This window comes from Tenrec ecaudatus, chromosome 7, assembly GCF_050624435.1.
Source record: "Tenrec ecaudatus isolate mTenEca1 chromosome 7, mTenEca1.hap1, whole genome shotgun sequence".
In the NCBI taxonomy this organism is placed as follows: domain Eukaryota; kingdom Metazoa; phylum Chordata; class Mammalia; order Afrosoricida; family Tenrecidae; genus Tenrec; species Tenrec ecaudatus.
In genome coordinates, this window is record NC_134536.1 from 101,595,925 (window position 1) to 101,622,270 (window position 26,346).

The following is a 26,346-nucleotide window of genomic DNA, read 5'->3' on the forward strand; positions in this document are numbered from 1 at the left end:
CACATCATTTTCTTTTCTGTTCCCCTTTCCGGTTGCTTGATCAGAGTTCAGCTCAGAATGATCCATAGCTTTTCCTATTTTACTCCATTTCTTTACTTACCTCCTTCTTGCTTCTAAAACTGGCCCACTTTCCCTTCCCCTGCTGTTCTATTGAACCTCATCCTATGATGTAAGTAAGGCAAAGAAGTCTATGAGGTATTTCCAGCTTTAAGGAAACAGATCCAGTTTAAAGAACCTTTCAAAAGAATTGCACGCTACTGTGATCACAAACACTAACTTACCCTGTCTTCTATTCTTAGTGGGCTTATAGTAAAAGAAACAAAAATGATGATGCCACTCAGAGAGAAGCCAGACAAGGAAGGGGATAATTCAAAACGAATAAGCAGCAGCACTGATGTACAGAGCAAGAGTCGGCAACTCTAAGAACATTAAGAGATTCTATTTAATGATATTTGTGTGTGTGTGGTTTTATTGATTTTACTTTTTAAAATGTGTGTTCAGGCTTAGGACATTGGGTCTCAACTGAATAACAGTGACCACCCTCAGAATTATCTCAACTGGAAATTCTTCTGCTTCTGACCCGAGGTGTGAGAGGTTGCGTTCAGCAACACATGAGCATGGAAACGTATGTGGTAAATTTATTGCACTTAGTTAACTACCACTAAACTTGGATCAGTCTCTAAATACCTCGTTTTATAGTGAACTATCACCATTATTTATAAATAATAAATTTCCTAGATCAATATTTTATGCTGTTGGTATTGATTTAGTGTAGTTTTTATTTAATTACAAAAGGGATTCTTGGCATCAAATTATACCAAAGACTGACATATCATTTTTGCTGCCATTTTTGGGTAGATTATAATTTTTTAATCCAAATATTTTTAGATCAAATAACATGCAAAATGACTTCATTAAGTATAACATTTCTATGCACACTTTAATTAAAATGATCAAATGCTACTTGGCAGTTTATAAGTCTTAGTGTTTACTTAGAAAATATCATTGCTTTATTGTCACTGAAAATATGTGAATTTAATGCTCATTAAAATTAAATGCTTAGTGCCATATGAAAATATAAATTTCAGTTTCTGACAGTTTGAAAGCAGCTACTTGTCTAATTAAACATAGGTTACTAAAACAATCTCATCTCACATGAGGGTTGTCATTCACTAAGAAATCTTTTGAGACTACCAATCTAAAATATAACTAGCATCAAGACAATAAAATATACCGAAATATTTAATACTATTATAATTATGCTATTATAACCAAGCAATAAAGTTTTGAAACATGCATATGTACACACATATATACACTGCTTATTTATGTAAATTTGTCTAGTGACAACTGTTCTTTAATTGTCTTTAATAGCAAGTATTTACTTACAACTTTTCTTTTAGAAAGAAAATTAAAGTAAGTTAATGAACGCTAATTTAATAAACAAAGTTTATATTTTATAAATAATATCCAGAGGTTAAGCTTCAGTAGAAGTGATGATGCCTGACTGGCATTTTCATGATCATCTATTTATATGGATAAGTGCTAGCTAGTCCTGCCTAGTACACACACCGTACATTTCGGAAAGGGAAACTTGATGGGATTACTACTAGTTTTACCTTGGAATATTGCTCGCGATCAAGTTCTTGGCTAGAACCAGACCCTGCTGTCTGCTTAAATCGATGCACTTTCATTTTCATTTGTCTTGCTCGCTCCTCCACTACTAAGCTTGCTGTAAAAACACACAATGGAAGCCTGTTAAACACGTGAAGCAGCTTTTATGAACCGAATGGCTTAAGATTTCAATGCTTTGATATGCCATCAATAAAAAGAAATTTTAAAATAACACACGATGACTACACTAAACAGAGAGCAGCAGTATATACAATACTAGCAGCTTTGCATCTAGAGATGAGCATGGTTCCAATTACACAGGATGGAGAACACAAATGTTAGTAACAAATGGTAAGTACTCTATTTCGGCATCGATGTGAGCCGTTTCCAACTCCCTTCAGATATGACTATGTGAAGCCAAGTGCTATTGTAAAATATATATTCTCATTTAAGCAACCAGCAGTTGCATGTACATATATAGAGAAAACAAATATGTGTCCTTAACACATCCCACATATATGCACATGCTTATATGAAACTGGACATGTCCAATTAACATCCTCAACTAAAGCAGTCATCTAAACACTGTTTTGGTAAGCAGCTAACTTCCCCAAGGCATTCTTTAACTCCTTAATTCCTCAGTAGCTTCTCATGAGTATTTGCCAGTTCTAAAACATGGACTTACTAAGATAAAGGGTTAATCTCTATTAGTTAGCCATCTTAGAAACACATAGGGACTTGTTCAGCTTTGAAAATGAGATTAAAAATATGCATCTCTTCATGGTTTGGAAAGAAATCCCAGTTGAGCATTGATTAAATTGACTGTTTAAAAGGGAAGGCTTCATCCTTCAGCGCGACAAGGCAATATTTTGGTTACTTTCAAAGTCAGATCCCATCCAAAGGAAATTCGTCTCAAGAACCTGCCTTTAGTGTTTGCTTTTATTTGAAGGAAGGACTAAGGTTGAAGTTATGTAGGATAAACGCTTCAAAACTTACACACACGAAGTTCAAGGTCTCAGTTTGCTTATTTTTTGGAACTTATTTTTCTCAGTTTCACAGGCTGCTTTCCCCCTGGCAGAGAAGTGCTAAGATTGATGGTTTGAGGTGTGTGCATATGTGTGTTTTAGAGACTCTTCTGTGGGATTAAAGATTAGCGTCAATGTTGGTACATCAGATTGACTTGACATCTGATTTCCTCTCTTAACAACCACAAGTAGGCAAAAAGTGTTATAAAAGCACTTGCTGAAAACGGTTTCCACGGTAATGACTAAGCACAGCCTCTCTCATCCTTTATAAAAGACACTGATAGGCATTGCAAAGTTAACCACATGGGTAACTTTTTGGTGTGTGTCCCAGGACAGACTAATAGGCCATGGAATACGTACATCAAAGTTTGAATTTTCAGTTAGATGTTTCAATCATACTTTTACAACAAATTATTAAATGGTTTTCTGTGTTTGGATCCTATCAATTAGACAAAGGAATAGTCATTTTTTAACATCACACTTATGCAAGGACACAAACTTGCTTTGCAAATCCTGACTGCAGTCAGTAAATGGCGACCATGATTACAATATTATAGGTTTTCTGAAGAGCTTGAGAAATGAGATTAAGAAATGTATAAATTACCTGACAATAGTGCATAATAGGAAACATTACACAGCAAAATGCACTTGAGAGTAATTAGGAATTAAGAGAAATGGATTGAACTGATGTTATCTACAGCTTTGTGTTTGAGGAAGTCAAATGGATTGTAATCAGTTAAGACTCCTTAATTAAAGTTTACAGTAATTCAAATCAATTTTAACTTGAAACAGATTTAAATGGCAAAGTTAGCCTCATAATTCTCAGTAAGTGATGTCAGTTTTAAGAAATTCTTCACATCATATTAGGCCACAGGTTTTTGACATTTCTATCTAGTGTCATGCCATTCTTGTGGAGGACAGTTACAGAGAACCTGAAGAGCCACACAGCCTGGAGCAAACTTTGTCAGGAGAGCGTCTCCCCTCTCTACGTAGAATTATAACACGGTTGCATTTAAAACTAATTTTGAAAAATTCAAAACTCAATCATAAAAATTCAATGGTACCCCAACTATATTGAGTCTTTCAAATGGTTTTACTTTTACCTTTAAAAATTATTCTTGTCCTTATTCTTGAAGAAGGTAAAGCTGCCATCTTTTATTTTGTCAAAAACAAATCTCCAAATATTAATATTGTGACTCAAAATTATTAGACCTTTGATTCTCCAGTAATAATATAATTGCTGTGCCGTTCCAAGGGGAGTCAAAGCAAAAACCAAATTGAATATAATCTACTTACATAAGAAAAGGTCAGATACTTAGATATCATTGAACACATTTTTTATATTTCTGATAATTTGTCAATGACATGTACATTAATGTGTATTCTGAAATAAATGTCTATACAAATTATGTTTGTAAAAATTGCAAAATAAACATCAGTGGAGACCCTTCATGATAATCTGAAAATTACTTAACTTTGCTAAATATTTTACTTGTAACAAACTTTGATAACTGTATATTGAGAAATAAAAATGCACCATTTCTGCTGTATATGTCAATCTAAACAATAGGATAAATTTCTGGAAAAATAGAGTAGTCAGCACACACTGGAACCAGAAAATATATACGTATATAATCCAAAAAATAGACAGTAATGATTGAAAATGAATTGAATCATTGGATTATGATCATTTGTCAAGTTTCTACAATAAAAAAAGAAATCACAGCTCAAAGAGTCTAAGTATAAAGCTTTGAAAGGAATGACTACTGATGCTTATTTAAATTTTATATGATTAACAATGTTAATGGCAATAGCAAAAACGGAAATAGGAAATAAAATATTTTCAATTATCTCACAAATTCCTGAATTAAATTTACATTTTCAGAACCTTTTGAATGTTGTAAACTTACCAAAACTAATCAAATCATTAAAATGATTTCTTTGTAAAAATATTTAAATATCAGGGGAATTTTAGGCTTATTTTTAAGAAATAATGGTCACAAACTAGCACTAAATAACATCTCTCATTTTTCTACAAAAACTATAATTATTATGTAATTCCCTGTAGTCATTTAATTAAAATGATACACTTAAATACGATGTAGTCAAAAGATAAGGGCATTTACAAAGGACTATCTAGTTATAATTATAGTATTATAACATATTAAACAATTTCTCTCCCTTCCTTCCTACACTGTAATTAACATTGTAATTTTAGAAACACTATTTCAAAGTTGGAATCTTTTAGAATACCCTCTAAAAGGTGAATTATATGTTACATTATACTTAATAAAATCATTAACATATCTCAAAGATTCACAGAACAAGATCACTTTTCATTCGGTCTGCTTTATTCTATATACAATGTCATTTCCAGACTGCATTGTTTTTTATTCAGATGAATCTGCATGTCAAAACTCAATTCAACATTACAATTAAGAAAGTACAGAGCTGAAACTTATCTCTAGGGGTTAAATTAGAGCAATACTTTTGCAATCTTTTCCCATCCTCTAAAACTCAAAGCAGCACAATTTGACCAGAGCAGGAAGATGAGAAGAATAAAAATAATTTACAAAGCCCTGTAATTTATTATAATTTCCTAATGGAAAGTATTAGATCTTATCAAAACCAATGTCTCAGATTAAAATAATTATTTTTCCTCCCACAGGCTTAAACTATGCGGATCATCTCTGATGAGCCTATGAGCAGGTTAAAATCAGTAGAAAATATTGTGTTTAGGTTAGCATCTATTTTTTCTAGACCTATTCATTTCATAAGATTATCAAAAGGCAACAAAACAACATCAATAATTTATGAACTTTAACACAACTTCTATAAACCATCACTGCAAAACTTCGACAGCATCCCGGGAGAAGGTGATTGTCTCCACAATTACCAGACATTCGTAACGTGCTTAAAACAACTTTAAGAAGTATATTGTTAGTTGCCATTAAGTTGGCTCTGACTAAAGGTGACCTTTGAGAATGAAATGTTTCCTGGTCATCAGCTGTCTGGTCTTTATACAATGAAGTTAGTTTTGAAAACATTGTGTTCAGTTATCCTATTGAGGGAAAGCTTCCCATTTATTACTTGACTCTCTGCTTGTTTATAGTTTACTGTCACTATAATTAAACATCAAGATTTCATAGGATACCGTAACAGATTAATTGGGGGTAGGGGGCGATTACATGGGGGGGGAAAGAAAGAGTTCTAACATTTATTGTGGTAATGATTGTACAACTCTTCCTGATATGATTGGACTCGTCAATTGTGTGATACGTGGTTTAAGCACCAATAAAAATGTTCCAAAATATTAATTTTGAATTTATATCTATATAAAATACACTTATTTTGATTACCAATTAATTTCTTTAAGTATTTTATATTTCCACTAATGTATCTATAAATCAAAACGAATTTGAAAATTTAAATGCCTGCATTTACAGACAAAATAGAATCCATATTATTTTTAAACTTTCCAGTATTTTTTAGTTTTTGGTTAAATATAGTGCAAAAGAAACAGAGACAGTACCATATTCTATTAGGTATATGAAAGTATAAAGATGATAAGCATTTTATATTTCGCCAGTTTAAGAACTATATGAGACTAAGGTGATATATGATACCATGTGAACAGGATAGTTAAGCATCTCTGGTTATCTAGGGTGTGTTATGACACTGAATAGAAAGAACGTGTCTCTGCTTCCATGTTTCACAGAAAAACAAAAATAATTGGATGATAGTGGGGCCACACTTTGGTGCCAGTGTAGCTCTGAGAAAGGGCAATGATAACTGACCACATTGCCGGACGTTGTCAAGTGGAACGAAGAACCAATGAAATGTCATTTCATCAATTAGTGGTAGAAGGCAGGGAGTCGGGAGAAAAGAAAAATTACTAGAGACCGTGCTTCTAGTTGTAATTATAGTGACCTAACCTATTTAAAGCATTTTCCTGTAAACTGTAACTTCATTGGTAACGGAGAAAATACAATATGGAACACGGGGATTTAACAGTAAAGAAAGATAAAAATATTCAGCTGAAAACTGAGTATATGCACTCCCTGCTACTGAGTCTATTCCAACTGACCTGAGAAAACTCAGGAAAACTACCCCTGTGAATTTACAAGACTGTAATTTTTTTACAGGAGTAGAAAGCTTCGTCTTTCTCTCACTGAGAGGTTGGTGGTTTTGAAATGCTGACCGTGTGGTAAGTAGTCCAACACATAACCAATGAAGCCACCAGATATCCTTAATTGATTCTATAATTAGTATGAAATACGGTATTCAAAGTCTGAATAGAAAGATATGATTATTTAATTTAAAAATGAAATCTTAAAGTTTGATACTTTATTAAAAGCCACTAATCTCCACTAACACTCGTTTAGACTTCAGAGGAATAAGAACTATAAAGGTGGATAAAAATTCCCCATCCACCTGGCGGCCTTGCAAATGGCCAAGGCACCGTTTAAATCTTAGTCCTATTACCACCTGACAATTCACCCATGGTCCTATGGGGAATTCTTATTGTATCTCGCCATCATAGAGTCTGCATTTTGAAAACAAGGCGGTTGCTTCCAGTAAGTTCCAGCCCTCACGCTCTATAATTCTGTGTCATTTTAGTACAATATTGGTCATTTGTTTTGATTGTTTTCCATTCGCAAATCATCAAAATTTACAGTGACCTATTTCCTCTCACTAATACCTAATTTTCAACATTAAAAAATTGATAATTTACCAAAATCATAGACCAAAAACACCCATCACAACAAACTCACTTCCATGAGTCATTTCTGACTCACAACAACCCTAGAAAGCAGGGTAGAACTGCCCCTGTGGGTTCCAAGACTGTAGCTCTTTACTGGAGTAGAAAGCCTCTTCTTTTTCTTATGGAATGGCATGATGAAGAAAAAAACCACCAGTCTTATTATACATTGTGATTCTGTCTTGTTATTAAAAATATTCATTTCATGTTTATTATTATTATTATTGAAGGTATAGAGTATAAAGAAATGTTGATATAGTACTTATTTACCCTCCATCTCCCATGTACATTTACACTCTACACACATTAAAGATGTACATATGTTCTTGATCCAATGGATGTATATATGGATTGTGATAAGAATTGTTTGAGCCCCCAATAAAATGATTTAACAAAAAGATGGAATGTTTAAAATATTGTGATTATATAGAGATATCCAAGTTCTGGCTCAAGTTCCTAAAATAAAATGAATTTCAATTAGTAAGTGAAGAAAATTTCTAAGTTATTTATCTTGCAGGACCTTCTATGATTCTCAATGAGGTTAGGGGGTATTTTTAATATTAAAAACAATAGAAGAAAACATCTCAGTATAAGGAACATTAAATATAAAATATCTGATGAACAGCCTTTTCCTTTATGGGCTTTTGAAGAAAAAAATCTGTTATTTGGAGTAGATAGATATACAATGTTGGCATAGGTGAAAAGGGGAATTCGTATATATAACTCAATTAAAGTCAACTCAGATCCACTGAGGTGAATCTGAGTCATAGTAACCCTGTAAGGGGAGTAGAAAGCCTTCTCACTCCTGCAAAGCAGCTGGTGGTTTCAAACTGCTGACCTTGTAGTTAGCAGGAATCACCCACTACATCTAATCACTAAAATCTGACTTCAACCTAAACAACAAGACCCTCTCTTATTCTAGGATGTGTAAAGCAAAGCTCTGGCCAACATCACTTCTCAGAGTGAACATTCCTGATATGGAAAACACTGACTACAAAGTTGAGCAAGGCAGATCCTTTGCGAAAGAATTGTTTGGGGTTACTGAGTCAATAAGACTCATGAGCCCAGGTGAATTGAACTGTCCCACTGGATTTTTCTGGGATGTAATTTTATTTGCTCCCCTCCCCTGCTTTGGAATCTTTACTAGAGCAGATCAGACCCCTGGGTCTTTCTCCTGCAAAACTTTTAGTGGGGTTCCAAATCTGTTGAGCATCAGTCAGTGTTTCACTGTTACACTACCAGACTTGCTTTCAACAGATTCAAGGAGCTTCTTTAAAAGTCTTCAGATTCTGAGAGGGAGCACTACCCTCTCCTTACAAGGTACCACTTGGGAGACAGTCCATGTAGGGAAAGCCTACCACTCACTGATGGGGCCATGTTTTTTATGCCAAGCAATCTGTATTAAATAAATATATATATTTATTCTAACTAATATGGTGACTAGAACGGTTTGATGAAACATAACTTGAAATGTCATCATTTCTAAATTATAGCTTTCCCCTAACTTTTGTAATAAATAAAAGAAAGCCACACTTGTCCTATAGGACAGGCCAGAACTGCCTCTGGGGGCTTCCGAGGCACTAACTCTTCAGGGGAGTAGAAAGCTTGAGTAGCTGGTGGTTTTGAACTCCTGACTTGGCAGTTAGCAGCTCAATGCATAACTACCATGTCATCGTGAGGCGGTCCACACACCTGGAGAAAAAGCATCCAAGAATGTAGCCACATGTCTGACTTCTATTTTGACATTCTTTCCCACACAGTCCAGGGATAAAAGGTTAATGATTTACTCCCCCAAGTAATTATCTCCTGCAAGTTAAGGCTTGGCTGGGGCAAGTGTCGAATACTCTGAAGTTAAAGGGAATTTATATTAATATTATAAATGAGCACACGTGAATCAGGAAAACAGGGTGAGATCAACGTCTGCACTGTTCTGGTTATGTTACTTCACTCTCTGTGTCTTCTAAGTATAAAGAAGTTAGAATGACAGCTATATGTATGGGTATGTGGTAAAAAAGATAAATTAGATACTTTTACTCTTGGAGCTCTAAATATTTATGAAGATGGTTCATAAATATTCATAATAAACGCTCAGGAGAAGCAAGGTCTAGGAAGATTAAGGCATTTTTATCTTAGCATATCATAACACGAAACTTGTTACCTGGTCTAATATGAATATATTTTTAAAACTCCAGCCAGTGACCCACGTGGATAGTGCAGCCCGGAGTACTGGAAGGTTGCCAAGGCTGGGGTCTTCTGGAAGTGTGACCAGAAGGCAGTGGGTGGCGGAGGGCCCTGCTAATCCTTTGGTGCTACCCACAGACTCAAGTGTACTTATATTAAATAACAATGCAAAAGTAATTAAAATCGAAATTCTTTGCTATTTAATGCTGGCTAAAATAACTTTGACTCAGAGAATTAGCTTGGTTTATTATTTTAGCAATGTTACATAATTTGCTCCTAGGTTTCACAACTATAGTTTACTATTAAAAATAAATGCACAAATATCATCCATACTATAACTGGAAATAATTCAAATTAATGTTTTCACTTTTTCATGTGAACTCTCCCTAGTTAAGATGAATACTTCATGAGATTCATAATAACTATAACACTGCGTGGCTTAGCATTCTAATTGTTCCTCCCAATATTTATAGAAGGAAAGTGCAGGCAATTTATTATGGAAACCTTACACAGTGCTTACAACTTTTAAATAGTTCCTATGACGGCTACAATAGTATATATTTTATCAGGCAAACGGGAAAGTAATAAAGCCACAAAACCCCATGTATTCTGTTCCTTTTCATATCAGTTAATCATTTGCCTTTTGTTTTTCATGTGTGTAAATTAAACATCTTTCATGATAAATAGAAGTCATACTTAGAGAAGGGCAGTATCATGATTTTTAATGGCACAAAATAGTTTCAAGATCCAAAAAGTTACATAAAGTCATAGAAATTAGAAATCTGTTATGACAATAACATTTTTTTCTCACCTGGACGTCATTTAATTTCTCGTTCAGTTTTGATCTTCTTATATCATTATTTCGATGCCCCCAAACTACATTCATGGGCTCTTTAAAACTGTCCAAGAAATGTAGCAGAGAGGGAAAAACCGGCTTATTTTCAGAATGAATGAATTAAAATATGCCTATAAAGCAGTATGCGCACCTAAACTAAGGTCTCTTAGATTTCAACATTATAGAGGGAGTAGGAGGTAAACACGGCAGTCTGAACATCTATTGTAACCCAGTGAGTTCTATAGGTGCCTGAGAATGGTATTAATTTTAATGCATTGGCTTTGTTTTGTCAAGTTGCATGAATTTGAGAGGCAAGCTAGATATCAGAAGACCGAGACTGAAAGGGACTCTGGGGGGAGGCAGGACACCTAAGCGGCCTCTCAAAGATCCTGGTGTTCCAGCAACAAGAAGCAGTGGGCAGAGCACGCGTGGAATAAGAATCTGGTCTGTCACCTTAGGCCATCTGCCTGACCTCTTTCACTCTATTTTCTCTAAGACAATATTGAAAATACCCTCCGTGCAGCTGTTCCTTTCAAGCTGTGTGTACTGACTGTGCACAGTACGGGCTCAGTGAGCACGCTTGGTTTCCTAACATCAAATGCTGCCAAGCACGCCGGGCAAAGGAGTAAAGAACAGGGTCTCTGGGTGAGGCCTGCCTCGTCTAATTGCCGGCACGGGCCGGATGGCCGCTTGGTCAGGAGCCACGCTTTCAGCTTTCCGAGGCGCACAGGGAGGGCATCAGTAGCTGTCTTATCAGCTCCGGTGACTCCACAAAAGAAAACTAAACCTGGGACACAAGTTCCTCAGTGCGATCGGAAGCTTCTTTCAGGGCGTCTATCGGCTACTCCAGACTCCTCACTGCCTCGAGTCCATTCTGGCTAGTCGTGTGAAACTGTATGGTACGCCTGCTCCTCTGTGGGCGCGCGCACACACACACACACACACACACACACACACACACACACACACACACACACGCTGAACATTTAACAGACGGGCCCTCCGGTTCAGTGACACACACACACACACACACACGCACACGCTGAACATTTAACAGACAGGTCCTCCGGTTCAGTGACACACACACACACACAAACACGCACACGCTGAACATTTAACAGACGGGTCCTCCGGTTCAGTGACACACACACACACACACACACACACACACACACACACACACACACACGCTGATCATTTAACAGACGGGCCCTCCGGTTCAGTGTGACCGCACTGCTGCTGCTGCGTTCGTAGTCTAGTCACATCCTGCTCACAACTACCCAGGAAGGACTGTTTTGAGAGCAGACTACCCTTCTCCTCGGAGCAGCGGGCGGCTTTGAACCAATGACTGTCCCGGTAGCAGTCAAGGGCTTCATCGATGCACCGCCAGGGCTCCTGCATGGGGCATGGCGGCACCGTGTGAACCTGTGCCGAGAAAAATCTGACAGAATTTCCGGTCTAACACCTAATCACTTGATAATTACAGGCCGGAGTGAGAGTAATTAACCATGTCCATTTTCCCAGGGCTGTTCTGCTTTTAACACTGAAAGTCTCGCTTCATGGAAAATGTCTGTCTGTACCAAAATGAATCGGTCATTCTACTACAATGTATAGTCTGTCAGCAATAAACCAAAGAACATCTTAGCACCAGAATACGTGCATAGTATTCCAGAATATAAATGTAATTATTTGTAATAACCTAAAACTAAAATATGTGACTGAATATTATCTCCCATTTTCACTTTGTAATACTGAGGGGAATAACATGTAATAGTAAGAGTGAAAGACCTATGCTTGGAATCTGTGTCTACTCAAATGGGATGCACTACCAAAGGATCTTAGAAGGAGGTCCAAGGAATAAAGCCCTGCTCTTGTGGTCTAAGACTCAACCATGGCACTAGCAATGAGCTACTGCTTAGCAATAGGAAGGAGCAATTCATCTCTCTGAACCCGAGTTTCTTCATTTTTAAAATGTGGACGATGCTACTCTCAGGACTAACTTTAAGGCTTACTCAGGTGAGTGAATTCTGCCAGCCACTCCTCCACATGCAAATAATGAGGAAATATGCTGTTTAAAAACCAAAGAAAATTATAAATATTTTAAGAATTTTATGATATTAAATCAAGCCCAAACTCCTATGATAAAGGACTTGATCACCAGGCTCACAGTAACATGGGATGGAAAGTGGCTTGGGCAGCACCTGAGAGTGGGATGGCCGCGGGCCTCCATGGGCTCCGCGTGCAAGGACCGAGGAGAAAATGCGACCCCTGATCAATGTGCAACAGCGAGGACCCACGGTTGCTTTTCCTACACCCTCCAGGAAGGTGGACTTAAATGGACAGCTGAGCTAAGTTCAAGCCCAACGGAGGAATACTGAGGCAGCCATGTCACACATGCGTGATGACAGAGGAGGCTGCGTCCTCAAGAAAACCACTTGCAGCTCAAAGGGTAAATCCTGGGATGTTCCACTTCTGAGCCCAGCTGTTACGGAGTGGGGGTGACAAAGCCTTTTGTCTACGAGAGCAGGTAAACATGAACGAACTAACAAACGAATGAAACATCCATCAGTATTTTTCAAAGAGAACTTCTTTCTAGTTGTCAGCATGGCCAATTAGAATTAAAAACAAAAACTACTGTGATTTTAATAATTTTCTCTTTGATATAAATGGCACATAATATGAAATAATTAATAATAAATGACCTGCAGTGTCATTTCAGGAAAATAACTCCCTGCTAGATAATTCTGCTCACTATTTCAATAATTACAGTTATAAAACCCTCATAGATTAAAACAAAAAAGTAACAATATTAACATGTTAAAAAGTTACATTAATATTTACCTTTTGTGGAAGAGTTACATTTTTCTTGCTCTTCAATGAATTAAATGCACATAATGATGGAAACAAAAGAAACAAATCAGCAAATTTATAGTTAAACATGGAATTGTGAATTAAGACAATGGCATGAACAATAAAAGTGCATAACATGTAAATGTGACATGGTAAGTTACAATGACAAATCAGGAGGAAGTCTCAAATATGTCACTAAAATTAATCAAAAGAAAAAAAGATTATAATAATTTAAAGATGTAAAATCATAAAGAAAAACTAGAAAATTAATGAGTGGTAGTTTAAGAGGATATTTTTTCTTGCCATTCCAGAATTGCATTATTCCAGCGCTTAATTAGCTAAATCATCTTAATTTTAATCCATTGTGATTCATTGTAAATGTATTTAAAGTAATATTTAATGCTAATAAAAATGTTTACCTTTATAAAATTATAGCCTTTCTGATAATTTAAAATTTCATATAATGAGTTACAGTACACATTTCATTTTTTACTAAGTAGTAGGCATTTTCTTTCTACCGTGGAAAACATACTGTAACACTTTGCACCCCGCCGCCCCCCAAAAGAGAGGCTTTCAAAAATTTTACCAAAAAAATCCCATTGTCTTTTTATCCCATTTTCTCACAATCTTTTTGAAGGCCCCTTATATAAAGCAGTTTAAGCAATCCTTTCTTCCCTTTCAATTACATTAAAATACCCCCAAGTGAAGTGATTTGTTTCTCTGAAGATTTGAGAATTCTTAGATATTTCATAAACCTCTGTATTCATGTAACAAGTACTGATAAAGAGTAGCCTACGCAGATCTTTCTGAAATGGAGCATCAGTAGAGTGACAGTTAGCAAACTGACTAAAACAACAATATTACTGGCACACTGCTAACTGTTAGTTTATGAATTATGTCTAGAGACTTCTTTCACAGCTATTCATTTGAGTATAAAAGACCAACACACGGCTGGTTTAAAAAAGGCACATACATATATATTTTTAGCACACCCAGTTCCATTGTGTTCAGTCTCATGCCACAGAAGGGGCACACCGGAATCCAGCTGTGCCCTGTCACCACAGATAGTTCTTGGAAGTCTGCTCCCAAGGACCACAGGCTATTCAAGCTATCGAAAACACCAGGCTACTTTTTCAACTGCTGTACTTCATAATCTGTATTGTAACAACTTCTCTTCTTTTTCCCCCAAAATATACTCCAGCATCATCATCAGATTCCATGTAGAAAATGGGATAACATTTTCAATTTTTAGAGGAAATTTCGCATTTTTAAACAAAATTAACCTGATATTCTTTTGAAGTGACATCTTAGTCTTTAAAATAAAATTGTCTTGCATGGTACAAAAAATGGGCAATAATATAAATTACAAGAGAAACAAATCCAGACACACAAGTGAACTCATCCCAACACATATCCTAAAAACAATAACGTCGATACTTATGTCTGGAAATGGCATATGAATAAAGTTCATTAAAAGGTTGTGTATCTACCCAGGTATCGAAACCCTTTGAAATACTTTCTCTTACCAGTCAGCTGCTTATCAACTCAATTATTTTAAATAAAGAAAATTGTTTTTGCTAAAAATAAAAATGAAAGGGAGGAAGAAGGGAAGAAAGTCAAATGTAATTGAGGCTTAATTAGGAATAAATTACAGCCAGCATTAATCTTCATAGGAGAGAGAACTTTACCACTTTAAATAATAAAGGAGAAAAAATAAGAACTCAACAACTATGTAATCCTATAGCCCTAAGAACAATAATGTAATCATTCTTAAATAAAAAGTGCTAAATCCTGTGAATCATAGTTTTACTTATAAAAATTTTTTAGGACAAACACAAATTGTCCTTTCAACTATTCAGTCTGAAATAGGCCCAAAACAGGATAATGGCACATAGTATCACCATTTACCAAAAGTCACAAAGTACAGGTTTATCAAAGTACATCTGATTGGTTTTAATTATAAAAGAATATTTTGGTGCAATAAAGATCTTGTCATTTTTAAATGGTTATACTTATATGACTATTGAGAGCATAGATTTAGGGAAACAACAAAAAGTGTTTACGAGTGTATTTCTGCAATTAAATATCCAAACAATTACTCCATCAGTTTCATTCTTAGCCATCCCCTTCTTCCCTCCTCAAGTCAATCTTTACAACTTGATGATTGCGCTGAAAGACAACTGTGAATACAAATGTAAATGGTAACACTGGTATTGACATTTAAAAAGGATCTCTTAAAAAACAAAATCCAACACATTCTAATTGACTTTGTAGAAGAAATTCTTATCTCTACATAAATACTTGGACTATCATTTTACTGCATAAAACCTGTTATGTAGTACTTTTATATGCTACTGAACCTGGAAGAATGCTTATTTGCGATTGGAGGAAATGCAAAGAATTTTAGGAACAAACACCTTTTCAGGCAGCGTCCTCGGCAGAATGCGGCCAGTAATGCAGAGTTGTGGTTGAATCCCACAGTTTGCATCTATTTTTCAGTTGTGCAACAGGAGTTCACTAATGGATCATTCAAATAACACCCAACTTTTATATTTTAAAAAGTAAATTTTAAAATAGTTTCATCTGGATTATTGCTAACTACAGTTTCAATAGAATTCATTTTGAATCATCTCAAAATATTAACAGGATAGAGAAGAAAAGGTTTATTAAGCACGTGAAGTAATTATTCAGATGAATTAATTGGTATTTTAGAAAAGAAAGTCAGTGTTTCACAAGACATAATATTTTTATTGTTAATTGAAGGAACACCCTATAACAACCCGGAAAATTAAAGCCTGGCTCACCAACAAGATGGAGAGTTTTAAAAAATACAAATCTAGAGTTCACTGCACCAGTACTTCTCTATTAATCAGTTGATACCTCCTAGCTGCAACATTAACTTTCTCTATCACATTCAAGAAATCTTCATGACAAACTTTGAAACTGTATGTTTATCTTCTTTGTCTCTAGCATTTCTGTGAGGCATTTGGGAACGTACTTGAATTTCATGAGTACAACACAGGCTCGCAATGTTACCATTTACCCATGCCCAGAATCATTAATTAAGAACAAACAAAGTAAATGTTTTCATCAGCAACAACCAACACTGTGGGGAAAAAGAATTCAAAATGTTAACTTTTCAGTTGTTCACAGAAATAAAATTTCAGTACATCTTTTATTAGGTCTAAGATCATCGTATGTAGAATGAAACACGAATGAGAAATTACCCCAGAACATTGTTTAACACACTCAAGATGAACCATGTGATAACAAAGATTGATGCTAAATCATTTTTATCTACTGAAATTTGTGGTAGTACCTTACGTACGTGATTATTCTACCCCAGTATTTCAAGCATCCAGCTCTAGCCCTTCAGTGACGTCAGTGTCCACTATCAAAACAAACACACCACACACCACGTTCTCTCGTGTGCTTACATTCAATAAGGGAACCTTCAAATAATAGACGCCGCTGAGGGATAACAATGGAACGTGTACTGTGATCCTTTGTCACCATCAAACTTATTTTTAGAAAACAAGATACTGCCAACGAAGTTGAGATCGAGAACACCTGTAAAGTCTTCAATATGATTAGCTGTTTAATTTTAAAAAGGTTTCTACATCAGGGTAAAGTAAGTCAATACATAAAATACCATATTGTATTGAAGTTTATTTTATTCTTTCCTCTGTCTCGTTGAAAAAAGGCATTTCTAGGCACGGCGATTTCCTTTCACTTACTATCTAGAATTCACTCGTTACTCGCTCGGCAGAACTGAGCAGCACGCTGCTAACTATACGCAGGAACTGGAGGGAAAATCCTAAGAAACACGTCTGTTGGATTCCAATTCATGGTGAACCCATAGGTTGAGGTAACAATTCCCCAGGAGATTTCCAAGGCTACACATCTTTGTGGAAGTACAGTGTCACATTTTTCTCCCCCAGAGTGGCTAGTGGATTTCCCATCACCAAATGTTGGTTAGCAGACAACAGCTTAACCACGCGTGTCCTTCCACAAACCATATGCAGATCTGACAGAAAGACTGCTCGTCGTATAAAGAGGTGTAAAATGCAGAGGTTCTCCACCCCAAGGTGTTTGGATAAAGATCTCTCTGTGAGGAATACCTTGTTCTAAACTGCCGCTCCTCACAGGCACTTGTGGGAGCTGTCTTCCCCTCCGATTGCTGAAGGACGTGTCTGCTGGGGGAGACCGGGTTGGACTTCCTTGTCGGTGCATTCTGCAGGCAAAACACAAAGGGGGGAGTTTAGTGATGAAATTCCACTATAGTCTGACAATAGCCTTTTCCTTCTTTCTGTTACATAAAACCCCCAACTGGACCTTCGGGAGCAGAATCAGTAAGTTTGGTGATAGGTGTAAAAGGAAGGACTCGAAAAGGGGCAAAGGGCGAGAGAGCATCTCTATCCCGCACAGTTCTGCGCCATAAGCTCTTGAACGGAGCAGAATCAGTTTCACTCCTCTTCGTTCATTTCTAGTTAAGTTTTACTTTCTGCAGGTGGCAGAGCTGAACCACGGAGCCTCTGCATCTTAATAATGCAAATGAATTAGTTGAGGCTGCCGAAATCAGTTGCCTAAATTGCTACCACCACAAGAAATATTCTAGAACATATCCTCATGGATGAGAATAATTCCAACTATAGACTCTCACAGATGGCCGCTCACCTATGGCTTTATTTGATGTAGAAAAAAACTGAAAGATATTTTTAAAATAACCCTTGGACACATGCAAAAACCCTATGTGCAGAGGTCAAAATCCAGATGGTCATTTGAGTAGAGTGTAAAATACATCGCCACTGCTCAGTATTAAGCTGACTGCCATCTGCTGGCACGCAAACATTATTCTCTTTTTAACTGGAGAATTCTAGAACATGCTTAGGGCTTCACTGAATACATAGGAAAGGTTAATTTTTTATTCCTCTTATACTTTTTAAATGCAAATACACATTGCAATTTCAAGTAATTTGTTATAAAAGTCACATAATTAATAGAATTGTATATATGAAAATGCCACAAACAGATGGAAGGACGTAACACGGCCAGGTTTAACTTTCAATGGTCGTTAGTTGGCAGGAACTACAGAATACCAGCCGCACAGTGAAAGTAGATGCGATAAGAGAGGATGTGTGAAAGGGGACGTGTGACAAAGAAGGGACTCAATGCTAGGGTGTTAGAATGAGTGGAAGCATCGAGAGCTCAGGAAGGTACAACACCACACCAACACCCGGAGGCAGGACATGAATGCCGGGCTGGACACTGAATAGCAACCTTGTCAGAAGCGGAGAAGGTGGCGCCGACCCTCCGGGGGCAAGGTGGTGCATTGAACACAGTGCTCTGACACTAGAGTGCTCACTCGACCTGGAGCGAGTGGGATGCTTCCCCCTAATGACTGGCTGATCAGTCGCTCGTGGGGCTGCGTGTCCCCTTCTAGAAAGACATGGTGGGAGAACCCTAAAACGTTAGGGTTAAAAAAAATCTGAGTCAGCAGGTTCACATTAACTTTGATACCATACATTTGTCCAAGAAAAGGCTGGTTACCCTCAAAAGACAGTGATGTTAAAAACCAGAAGAAACCCCATCCCACAATTACTGAAATGGAATTCAAAGCAAACTGACAAGTTATTATTCCCAGTGTGCATAACGCGTGATTCCTGAAGCGCTGCGATCCCTTTCATGTAATGAACTACTTATGAATTCCACAAGGACAGAGACTTCTTCTGACTCTTGCTTTTTACTGAATGGTTATTTCCAGAGCCTAAAGCTGCACAGGGAAAGAGTTCAATAAACTCAAACCAATGTTGACGTAACGAGTGACTAAAATTACAGTAACGAATAAAGGGTTATTAAAAGCACTTGCTTCAAGATGAGATAATGTACTGTAGAACTCTATTTCCACAAGGTTCTTAATTTCACTGGGCAGTAAATCCACCTTTGTTGAGTAACAACAGAAATGGCTGCTGGGTTAATTTAAGTAAGCCAAAGATTTAGAATAATATAATAAGGTGGAAAATGCTTTCTTAAAAAATGTATTAAATGGAAATGTCTGAGTTGTGGATAAAAACATAGTCTCCTGAATACAAAAGCATTTTAATGTGTTCATTAACATTATCTTATATTGTTTAAAAGTATTGTAAAACCAACTTAAAATTTAAGGACCAACTATTTAAAAACTGATGTACATACACATATATTTGGTTACAAGATACACGCTTTAGCTTTTTTCATCATTTTCAGTATGTATTTTAAATATAAAGCACATTTAAAATGCCAATGTTAGACTTTTCTCAGTGATAGAAGCAATGTATTGGACCTGCTCCTTTTTAAAGTGATCATGGGAATTTCACTTATTAATTGATCAAAAATGTATGAACTTGCGGAATCTCACCAGAAATGCAGTAATTTAAAAAAAGTTTTTACTGTGAATTAGGTGAGAGTTTACACTTCAGCTTATCATTTTTGTAATCAACAATTTAAGCAACTTATCAAACCTCGCAGGAGCTTACTTGGTCCTCACCCTGTTTGGGTGTCTTCTCCCTCTTGTAAAAGAACAGTGTCTTTCCCCTTCACGTGAGTTAATTCGCCTTCACCTGTCTAACCTCTAGCTTATTGCTTCCCCTGCCCTCTCTCAAAGAACTGGCCATTAAATATTGAGATATTCAGATTGAAGGTTGCCTTTTTGAGAGAGCAAGAGGGGGAAAGAAAAGTTTTCCACAACTAGTGTGGTTTCGATTCTGGGTGTGTCAACATCTCAGAACAATAAAATGTGCACATGACAATGTTCAGAGAACAATATGGTACATTTATGTCTTTGATAAATAAGCATTTTATCTCTGTGAGCTGTGGATTAATGCTTTATGAAACCCTCACGGAGGATTTGAACTTTGACTACCACTTCAATTTCCAAGTTAAAGAAAAAAACTGCCAATATGCTCCATGTATTGAAAACTCTTCAGTCATACTGAATTCACTTTCCATATTAACGGTGCTTATGCTTTTTCAAATAAATGGCAGATATTATATGACTAAATCCTCTACAACAATCACGAACATAAGCTTTAACATATTCATCTTTAGAAATCACTATCATGAGAATAAACTTCAAGCAATCCTGTCCTGAGTATAATTTCTAAATGTATCTTGAAAGTTAATGATTAGAAAAGTATGGGTAAATTCTAAGGTGCTGGCATGTCACTCAATGTTCAGGCCATTCATAAACACCACAAGTCGACGGAAGGGCCACGGGTGGCCCAGAGACGATGCTCCTATGCTCTGGGCAGCTCACTGGAAGGTGGGAGGAGCTGCAGTGAGCGCCCTGGAAATCCCGTAGGTCAGCGCTACTCTGTCCTAGAAAGTTGCTGTGTTGGAATTGACTTGCCAGTGCTTTAAAAAAAATTTTTAATGACCATTTAAAAATGACTGGAAATGTGAATAATTTTGGTGGAACTTATGTGAAACCAAACTAAACATCACAAGGATAAAAAGCCCTTGCAGGGTAAATTATTTCTGGAGTGAATGCCATACGACTCAAGAATATGTGATTTAGTGTCTCCTCTCCAAGCACTGAGGCCTGGAAAGGACAGGCTGTGGTGTTAGAGACGAATCCTGTAGCACAAGGTGGGTTTTCCCCCTTGACAGGAACTAGAAGTCTCCCAAGTAGAAGAGCAGTTTCTGCACTGGCCAGCCTGGGACGCCTATGAGACACAGGTCCAAGGCGAAGCTGTCCCAGGGCAGAGGAGGGTGCGCTATAGGGGGACGGCAGGAGGGAACAACGAGGAGGTGAGGAGGGATTACAGGAGTAGAAACTGGGGAAGAGCGAAAAAGTGTAATTTGGAAGGACATAAGCAAGGGTTGGAGATGAATGTGCGGTGTGTCTGGGCTAAGAGGGAAGGAGAAGTCCACAGACATTCTGAGGTACAGGGGCGCAACGCTGAGAACGTCCATGCTTTAGCAGGCGTCCTCAAACTGTGGCCTGCAGACGACTTTCATCCGGCCCACTGGATGTTTTTGCTCCGTTGATTTTTTTACTTCAAAATAAGATATGTGCAGTGTGCATAGTAATTTGTTCATAGTTTTTTTTAAATTATAGTCCGGCCCTCCAATAGGTCTGAGGGACAGTGAACTTGCCCCCTGTTTAAAAAGTTTGAGGACCCCTGCTTTAGAGCCTTGACTTCTTCAATGCAATGACAAGTTTTAAATATCTAAGGATGCAAAAACACAAACCACACTCACTGTCCTCGAGTCTAATCCCAGTCACAGGGACCCCACAGGACAGGGAAAAACTGCCCCTGTGATTATTTGACAGAGTAGAAAGCCCCATCTTGCTCCCAAGGAGCAGATGGGATTTTGAACTGCCAACCTTGCATTTCGCAGCCCAACACATAACCCACTACAGGAAGAAGGCTGGGAGTAGAAAGTTAAAGAGGCTGGAACAGGGAGGGAACCCAGGTTCAGTAAAATGATTGCTAACAAGTATCCTGAGACTCTGTTTTTCAGAGGCTCAGTCACAGGCCTTGCACGCATGTATAAGTGCCTACACATCTGTTTGTGTTTTTTTCTTGTGCTCTTTTAAGAGGCCTGAGAAGTGTTATTTCTATTTATATAGAAAAACTGAAGGTCATAGAGTGACGTGCTAAAAGACAGAGCTAAAACACGCTGAGATGAAATTTATACAGGCATTTCTAATTTCCACATCTGCTCTCATTTCTTCCATTTAAGATAGGTTCTGCTTCTACGTGATGCACTGACACACGGCAATTTCACATATCTGTGTGAATTAAACGTGGAGTGCATAATATAGATACATGCCTATGTAGCAAATATCATGTCAATACTTAACATATTGCATTCTGAGAAGTTGTAGAAATAAAATAAAAAACGGTACTTAGTACCTACTCTGGCAAGTAGCTACGTAGATAGATACATCTCTGGGGGTGCAACAGTTCGGTCCTCAGCTGCTAACGAGAAGGATGGTGTTCTGAACCCGTGTGGTGGCACTGTGGAGCCCTGCTAGCACCGTGGTTATGTGTCAAGCTGCAAACAGCAAGGTCAGCAGTTCGAAACAGCCAGTCCCTCTGGGGGAGCAGGACGAGGCGTTGTACTCCCGTCAAGACTCACAGTCTTGGAAACAAATGCACGTGGCAGCCAGTTTGGCTTGGTTTTGCGTCGCTTCGGTTAGAAAACACCAGCCTATGGGCCCCATACACGTGACAGCTGGAAAACCTGGGGAGGGGGTGCTTCCACCGTCACACAGGCTGCTGTGAGCCGTAATCAACTCTGTGGCACCCAAAAATGACACGCATAGTCATATACATGTATATAAGGAATACAGATGTCAAATCTCACTTAATGGTCCCATTGATTTAATTTTGAATTGAAGGTGAAATTAGGAACATGTTTTAAAAATGAATCGAGCAAAATTTTCTTCCAAACTTAAATGTGCTGACTCTAGTTTACCATTTCCAAATGATTATCTACATGTTTACCACTACGTCCACGCCTATTCTTCTCACGTAAGACTAGTATTTTGACTTGGGCCAAAAGTAAAATGGTTTCCTCCACAAAACCTGCGGTTTGTAGTCCGACTTTGCTTTTGCTACACTCTCACTCCCAGGGAATCTCGTCAGCTACCAACTGCAGTTCTGAGTTTTCTAAAACGACTTGTGAGTCAGCATGGATATGCATACACAAGGTATTTAAGATCAAGTCTGTAAATGTTTCTTCCCGACTAAGCAACACCTAAATGCCTCATTGCAGGCCAGTACCGGCCCTTTCAATGGCAACAGTAAAGCTGAATATGCACCCGGGAGAGTTCTAAATAGTAATCCAGGCCAATCATCACCTGGTTAGAATGCAGACTGTAGCTGAGAGAGGAAGAAAGGTCACCACCGTGAAATATAGAAATGTTGCTGAAGCTCATGCAGCTGAATGCACAGGAGGGTGAAATGCAGGCCTTTCCTAGATAATCTGAAGCACTGCTTCTAAAGGCTTGTGCATGAGACAGAGTCAGTCTTTCTTCTCTACCACCTAAACTTGTCACTTTATTTTTCAAGATACTTGCTTACAAGGTTGTTCCTTACAGGAGAAGACTTGTTGGAGGCCACGAAGGGCCTGCGATATTACCTTCATGACAGAACACAGGTTGCCCGAAGCCAACATGTGACTGTGCGGGATTCCCTTGGAAAGGATGCAAACTACCAATGGTCGAAACTCAGGGTCCGCACCATTCCTACTCTATCTTCAGTGTACTTCCCACTAAGAAGATGACTCAAGGACTCTCCTGAAGTAATGAGAGCTAACAGTAACACTGAAACGCTAGGCCAATTCCTTGAGAACTAGTTATTCAACAGTTTATTTAAATATTGGGTACATAATTTTTGCTCTCATAAAATTCAATGAAGAGCTTTAATTACAACCAAAGAAATCCAAACACCTGAAAAGGTTCAAGATTTATGTATTGAACCTTACATGTAGCAAACTAAAGTTAGGAAAATATTAATACAGTCCTGGCACAAATATTTGAGACTAGTAGTCAACAAATTCTTCTTATTTTTATTGATGGATTTTTGCTTTGTCTGCAGATAACTGTCACAGGAAGATTCCCAAATATTACTCATCTAGAGTCATCAACTTTAGATGGCTCTAAAAATTTAGCATGAAACACGTTGGTAATCAATATTCTACAGTCAAAAACTTGCTTATTGAGAAAATCTAAAATCCATAACTACATGGATACCTCAGAGATAATATTTGTTTATGAAATGGAAGTAGCCTAAATGGAATCAAAGGCATAAAGATTTGAGGAAAATGTTCAATGATGCTGAAATAATTGAAATCATGTGTGGGTGAGCTGGGAAAGACGGTTGGAGATTGAAAACTTGCCCAAGGGATTTGAGTTATTTACAGAAAAATTGTTTTTCTTTGAGATTTCAAAATGCATAGTTGGAAGGATAACCTTTATTTTTCATAATAACATTTACATATTTAATTGAGCCCTGTATTTCGTTACTGAAAGTTCATCCGTCAACTCTTTTATAAAACTAAAGTTGTACGCATCACTTGTATATTACTTATAATCTTTTGTCAATGGACATAAAGTGTTCTAATTAACTAAATAATGGTATGGTGAGCTATATACTGAATTGTTAACTGAAGGTCACAGGTTCGAACCCACCAGACACTTCTTAGAAGAAAGATGAGGCTGCCAATTTCCATCAAGATTTAAAGTCTCAGAAACCCACAGGGGCAGTTCTACCATATCCTACAGGGTTGCTATGCGCTGGGATTGACTTGGTGGGGGTGAGGTTTTAAGAACTGCTAACTGTTTTCTCACACCACTAACCAGGAAACCCGCCCACTCCCCCCTCACCCTCATCTTTGACCATGCCTCCTATTGTCCAGATCTTAAATAAAACGTGGAGTCCGGGGTGGTGGAAATGACTGCGCACTTGACTACTGTGCAAGTTGAGCCCCCTCAGCAGCTTCTCAGAAGACAAACCTGGCAATGTGCGTCTGAGAAAACATGCTCTGAGAACCCTGGGGGTGGCTCCTCTGCGCACACACGGATGGGGAACCGAGAGTCGGAACAGATGATGGGCACTACTGGAAGCCCAGAGGTAATCTCTGCTCCTCTTGCCTGCTCACAAGTGTAGTCCTGGCACTGAGCGCCGGCTTGGCGTACATGTGCTGACTGCACGGTTCTCTGGTAGTCTGTCTCAGCAGAGCCTACGGTGTGATAGCAGCCCTGGGGCCCTGCTCAGTCCAACTTACCAAACGTTATTAAATGGTCTATGCTTGTAATTCTCAGGGCTAAGGACAGTGGCAGCTCAAAGGTCACAAGGTCATTAACAGCACACGCTCTAAGGGTTTCTCCAATTTCTTGCTGGCCTTCTCTCCCCATCCCCTGAATGCCAGTGTCCTTGCATCCACCCCCAAAGTGGCAGCTTTCTCAAACTGGAGAACAGCTTTAAAGTCTCAGTGTTTCCTGATACTGTTCTCTCTCATGAAATAATCTACCTGTTACATCTGTTTCCTAACCTCATTCTCACCGCACTTTCTTCTCAGCGCTCACTGTGGCTTGGGTTCCCCTCGGCAATACAAGCTGGGGCATGCTGCACTCATTCATTTTGTCTGTCTCCGTGACTGCTGGATCAACGAGTGGGCTCATGAATGTATACAGCACTTGAGTTAGAGTTGTTCTTAGATCATGCCAAATAAGTATTAATATCTTAACCTAGAAATAATTAAAAAATCTGTAGAATTGAGTTATTAAGCCATCAAAGTCAGTAATACCTTGATTCAGAATATATCTTTGGTTGAGATTTGCTTGTAGATTTGATTAGCCATTTGTAGAAAAGCGATTTAAAGAAAAAATGACACTTTTCAAGTAAATGATAGACACGCAAAATACTTGCATATTCGAGGTAGTATAATCATTGGATCATTTAATTATCTCAGAAACAAAATAATAGGACAAGTGAGTTATTGAACTACCTTTAGTCACGAGGATGATCACAAAAATCATAAGATTTAAGGCTGTACAGATGATTTGCTCTTGCTTCTTGAATGAGAACCTTCCTAGCTCGGAGTACTTGTACTTCTTTGTCCATCACGCTTGTGCTTAAGCATGACAGAACATGAGCGTGCAGAGACCCGAGTGTGTCAGTAACACGGACCCCGGCCGCCCAGCACAGCACCAAGCCTACCTTTCTGCGTCGGAGGCAGTACCCTTCCTAGTCTGTTTGGGGATGCTAGTTCTCTCAGACTTTCTGGAGTGCCTGTGGGATGAAATGTTCAAGAAATACAGAATATATGATGAATAAAGCCACGGAAACACCATACAATGACTTTTAACAAACAGACATGAAACAATGGCAACGCTCTTATGTAAGTGGCTTTGTAAGTTAGTACATAAAATAAAACAAAAACAAAAGCGCAGAATCATGGCAGTGTGGAAGGCATAGGCTGCCCAACAGGTGACCTAAGACTCTGAGGTCAGATTGAATCATAGACACGGGTCCCTGTTGAGCAGCTCTGCCTCCCTGGAAGAGCACACGCATTCCAAGGTGAAA

At 37.9% G+C, this 26,346-nt stretch overlaps 1 protein-coding gene across 9 annotated transcripts in view; it reads right to left on the bottom strand.

Annotated features, from left to right (window-relative positions):
• RIMS1 (regulating synaptic membrane exocytosis 1) overlaps positions 1–26,346 on the bottom strand; it is a 257,595-nt gene that overhangs the window by 124,070 nt on the left and 107,179 nt on the right. For 4 of the 9 annotated variants that reach the window (XM_075554901.1, XM_075554900.1, XM_075554904.1 and 1 more), the window contains 4 exons: positions 25,981–26,052; positions 17,389–17,501; positions 13,259–13,288; positions 1,620–1,732 (listed from right to left, as the gene is read on the bottom strand). In XM_075554901.1, the coding sequence (XP_075411016.1) occupies positions 1,620–1,732; positions 13,259–13,288; positions 17,389–17,501; positions 25,981–26,052 (328 nt within the window). Of the gene's footprint in view, positions 1–1,619; positions 1,733–10,393; positions 10,422–13,258; positions 13,289–17,388; positions 17,502–25,980; positions 26,053–26,346 lie in introns of those variants that run through there. The other 5 variants (XM_075554903.1, XM_075554902.1, XM_075554905.1 and 2 more) reach the window with 2 other exon arrangements.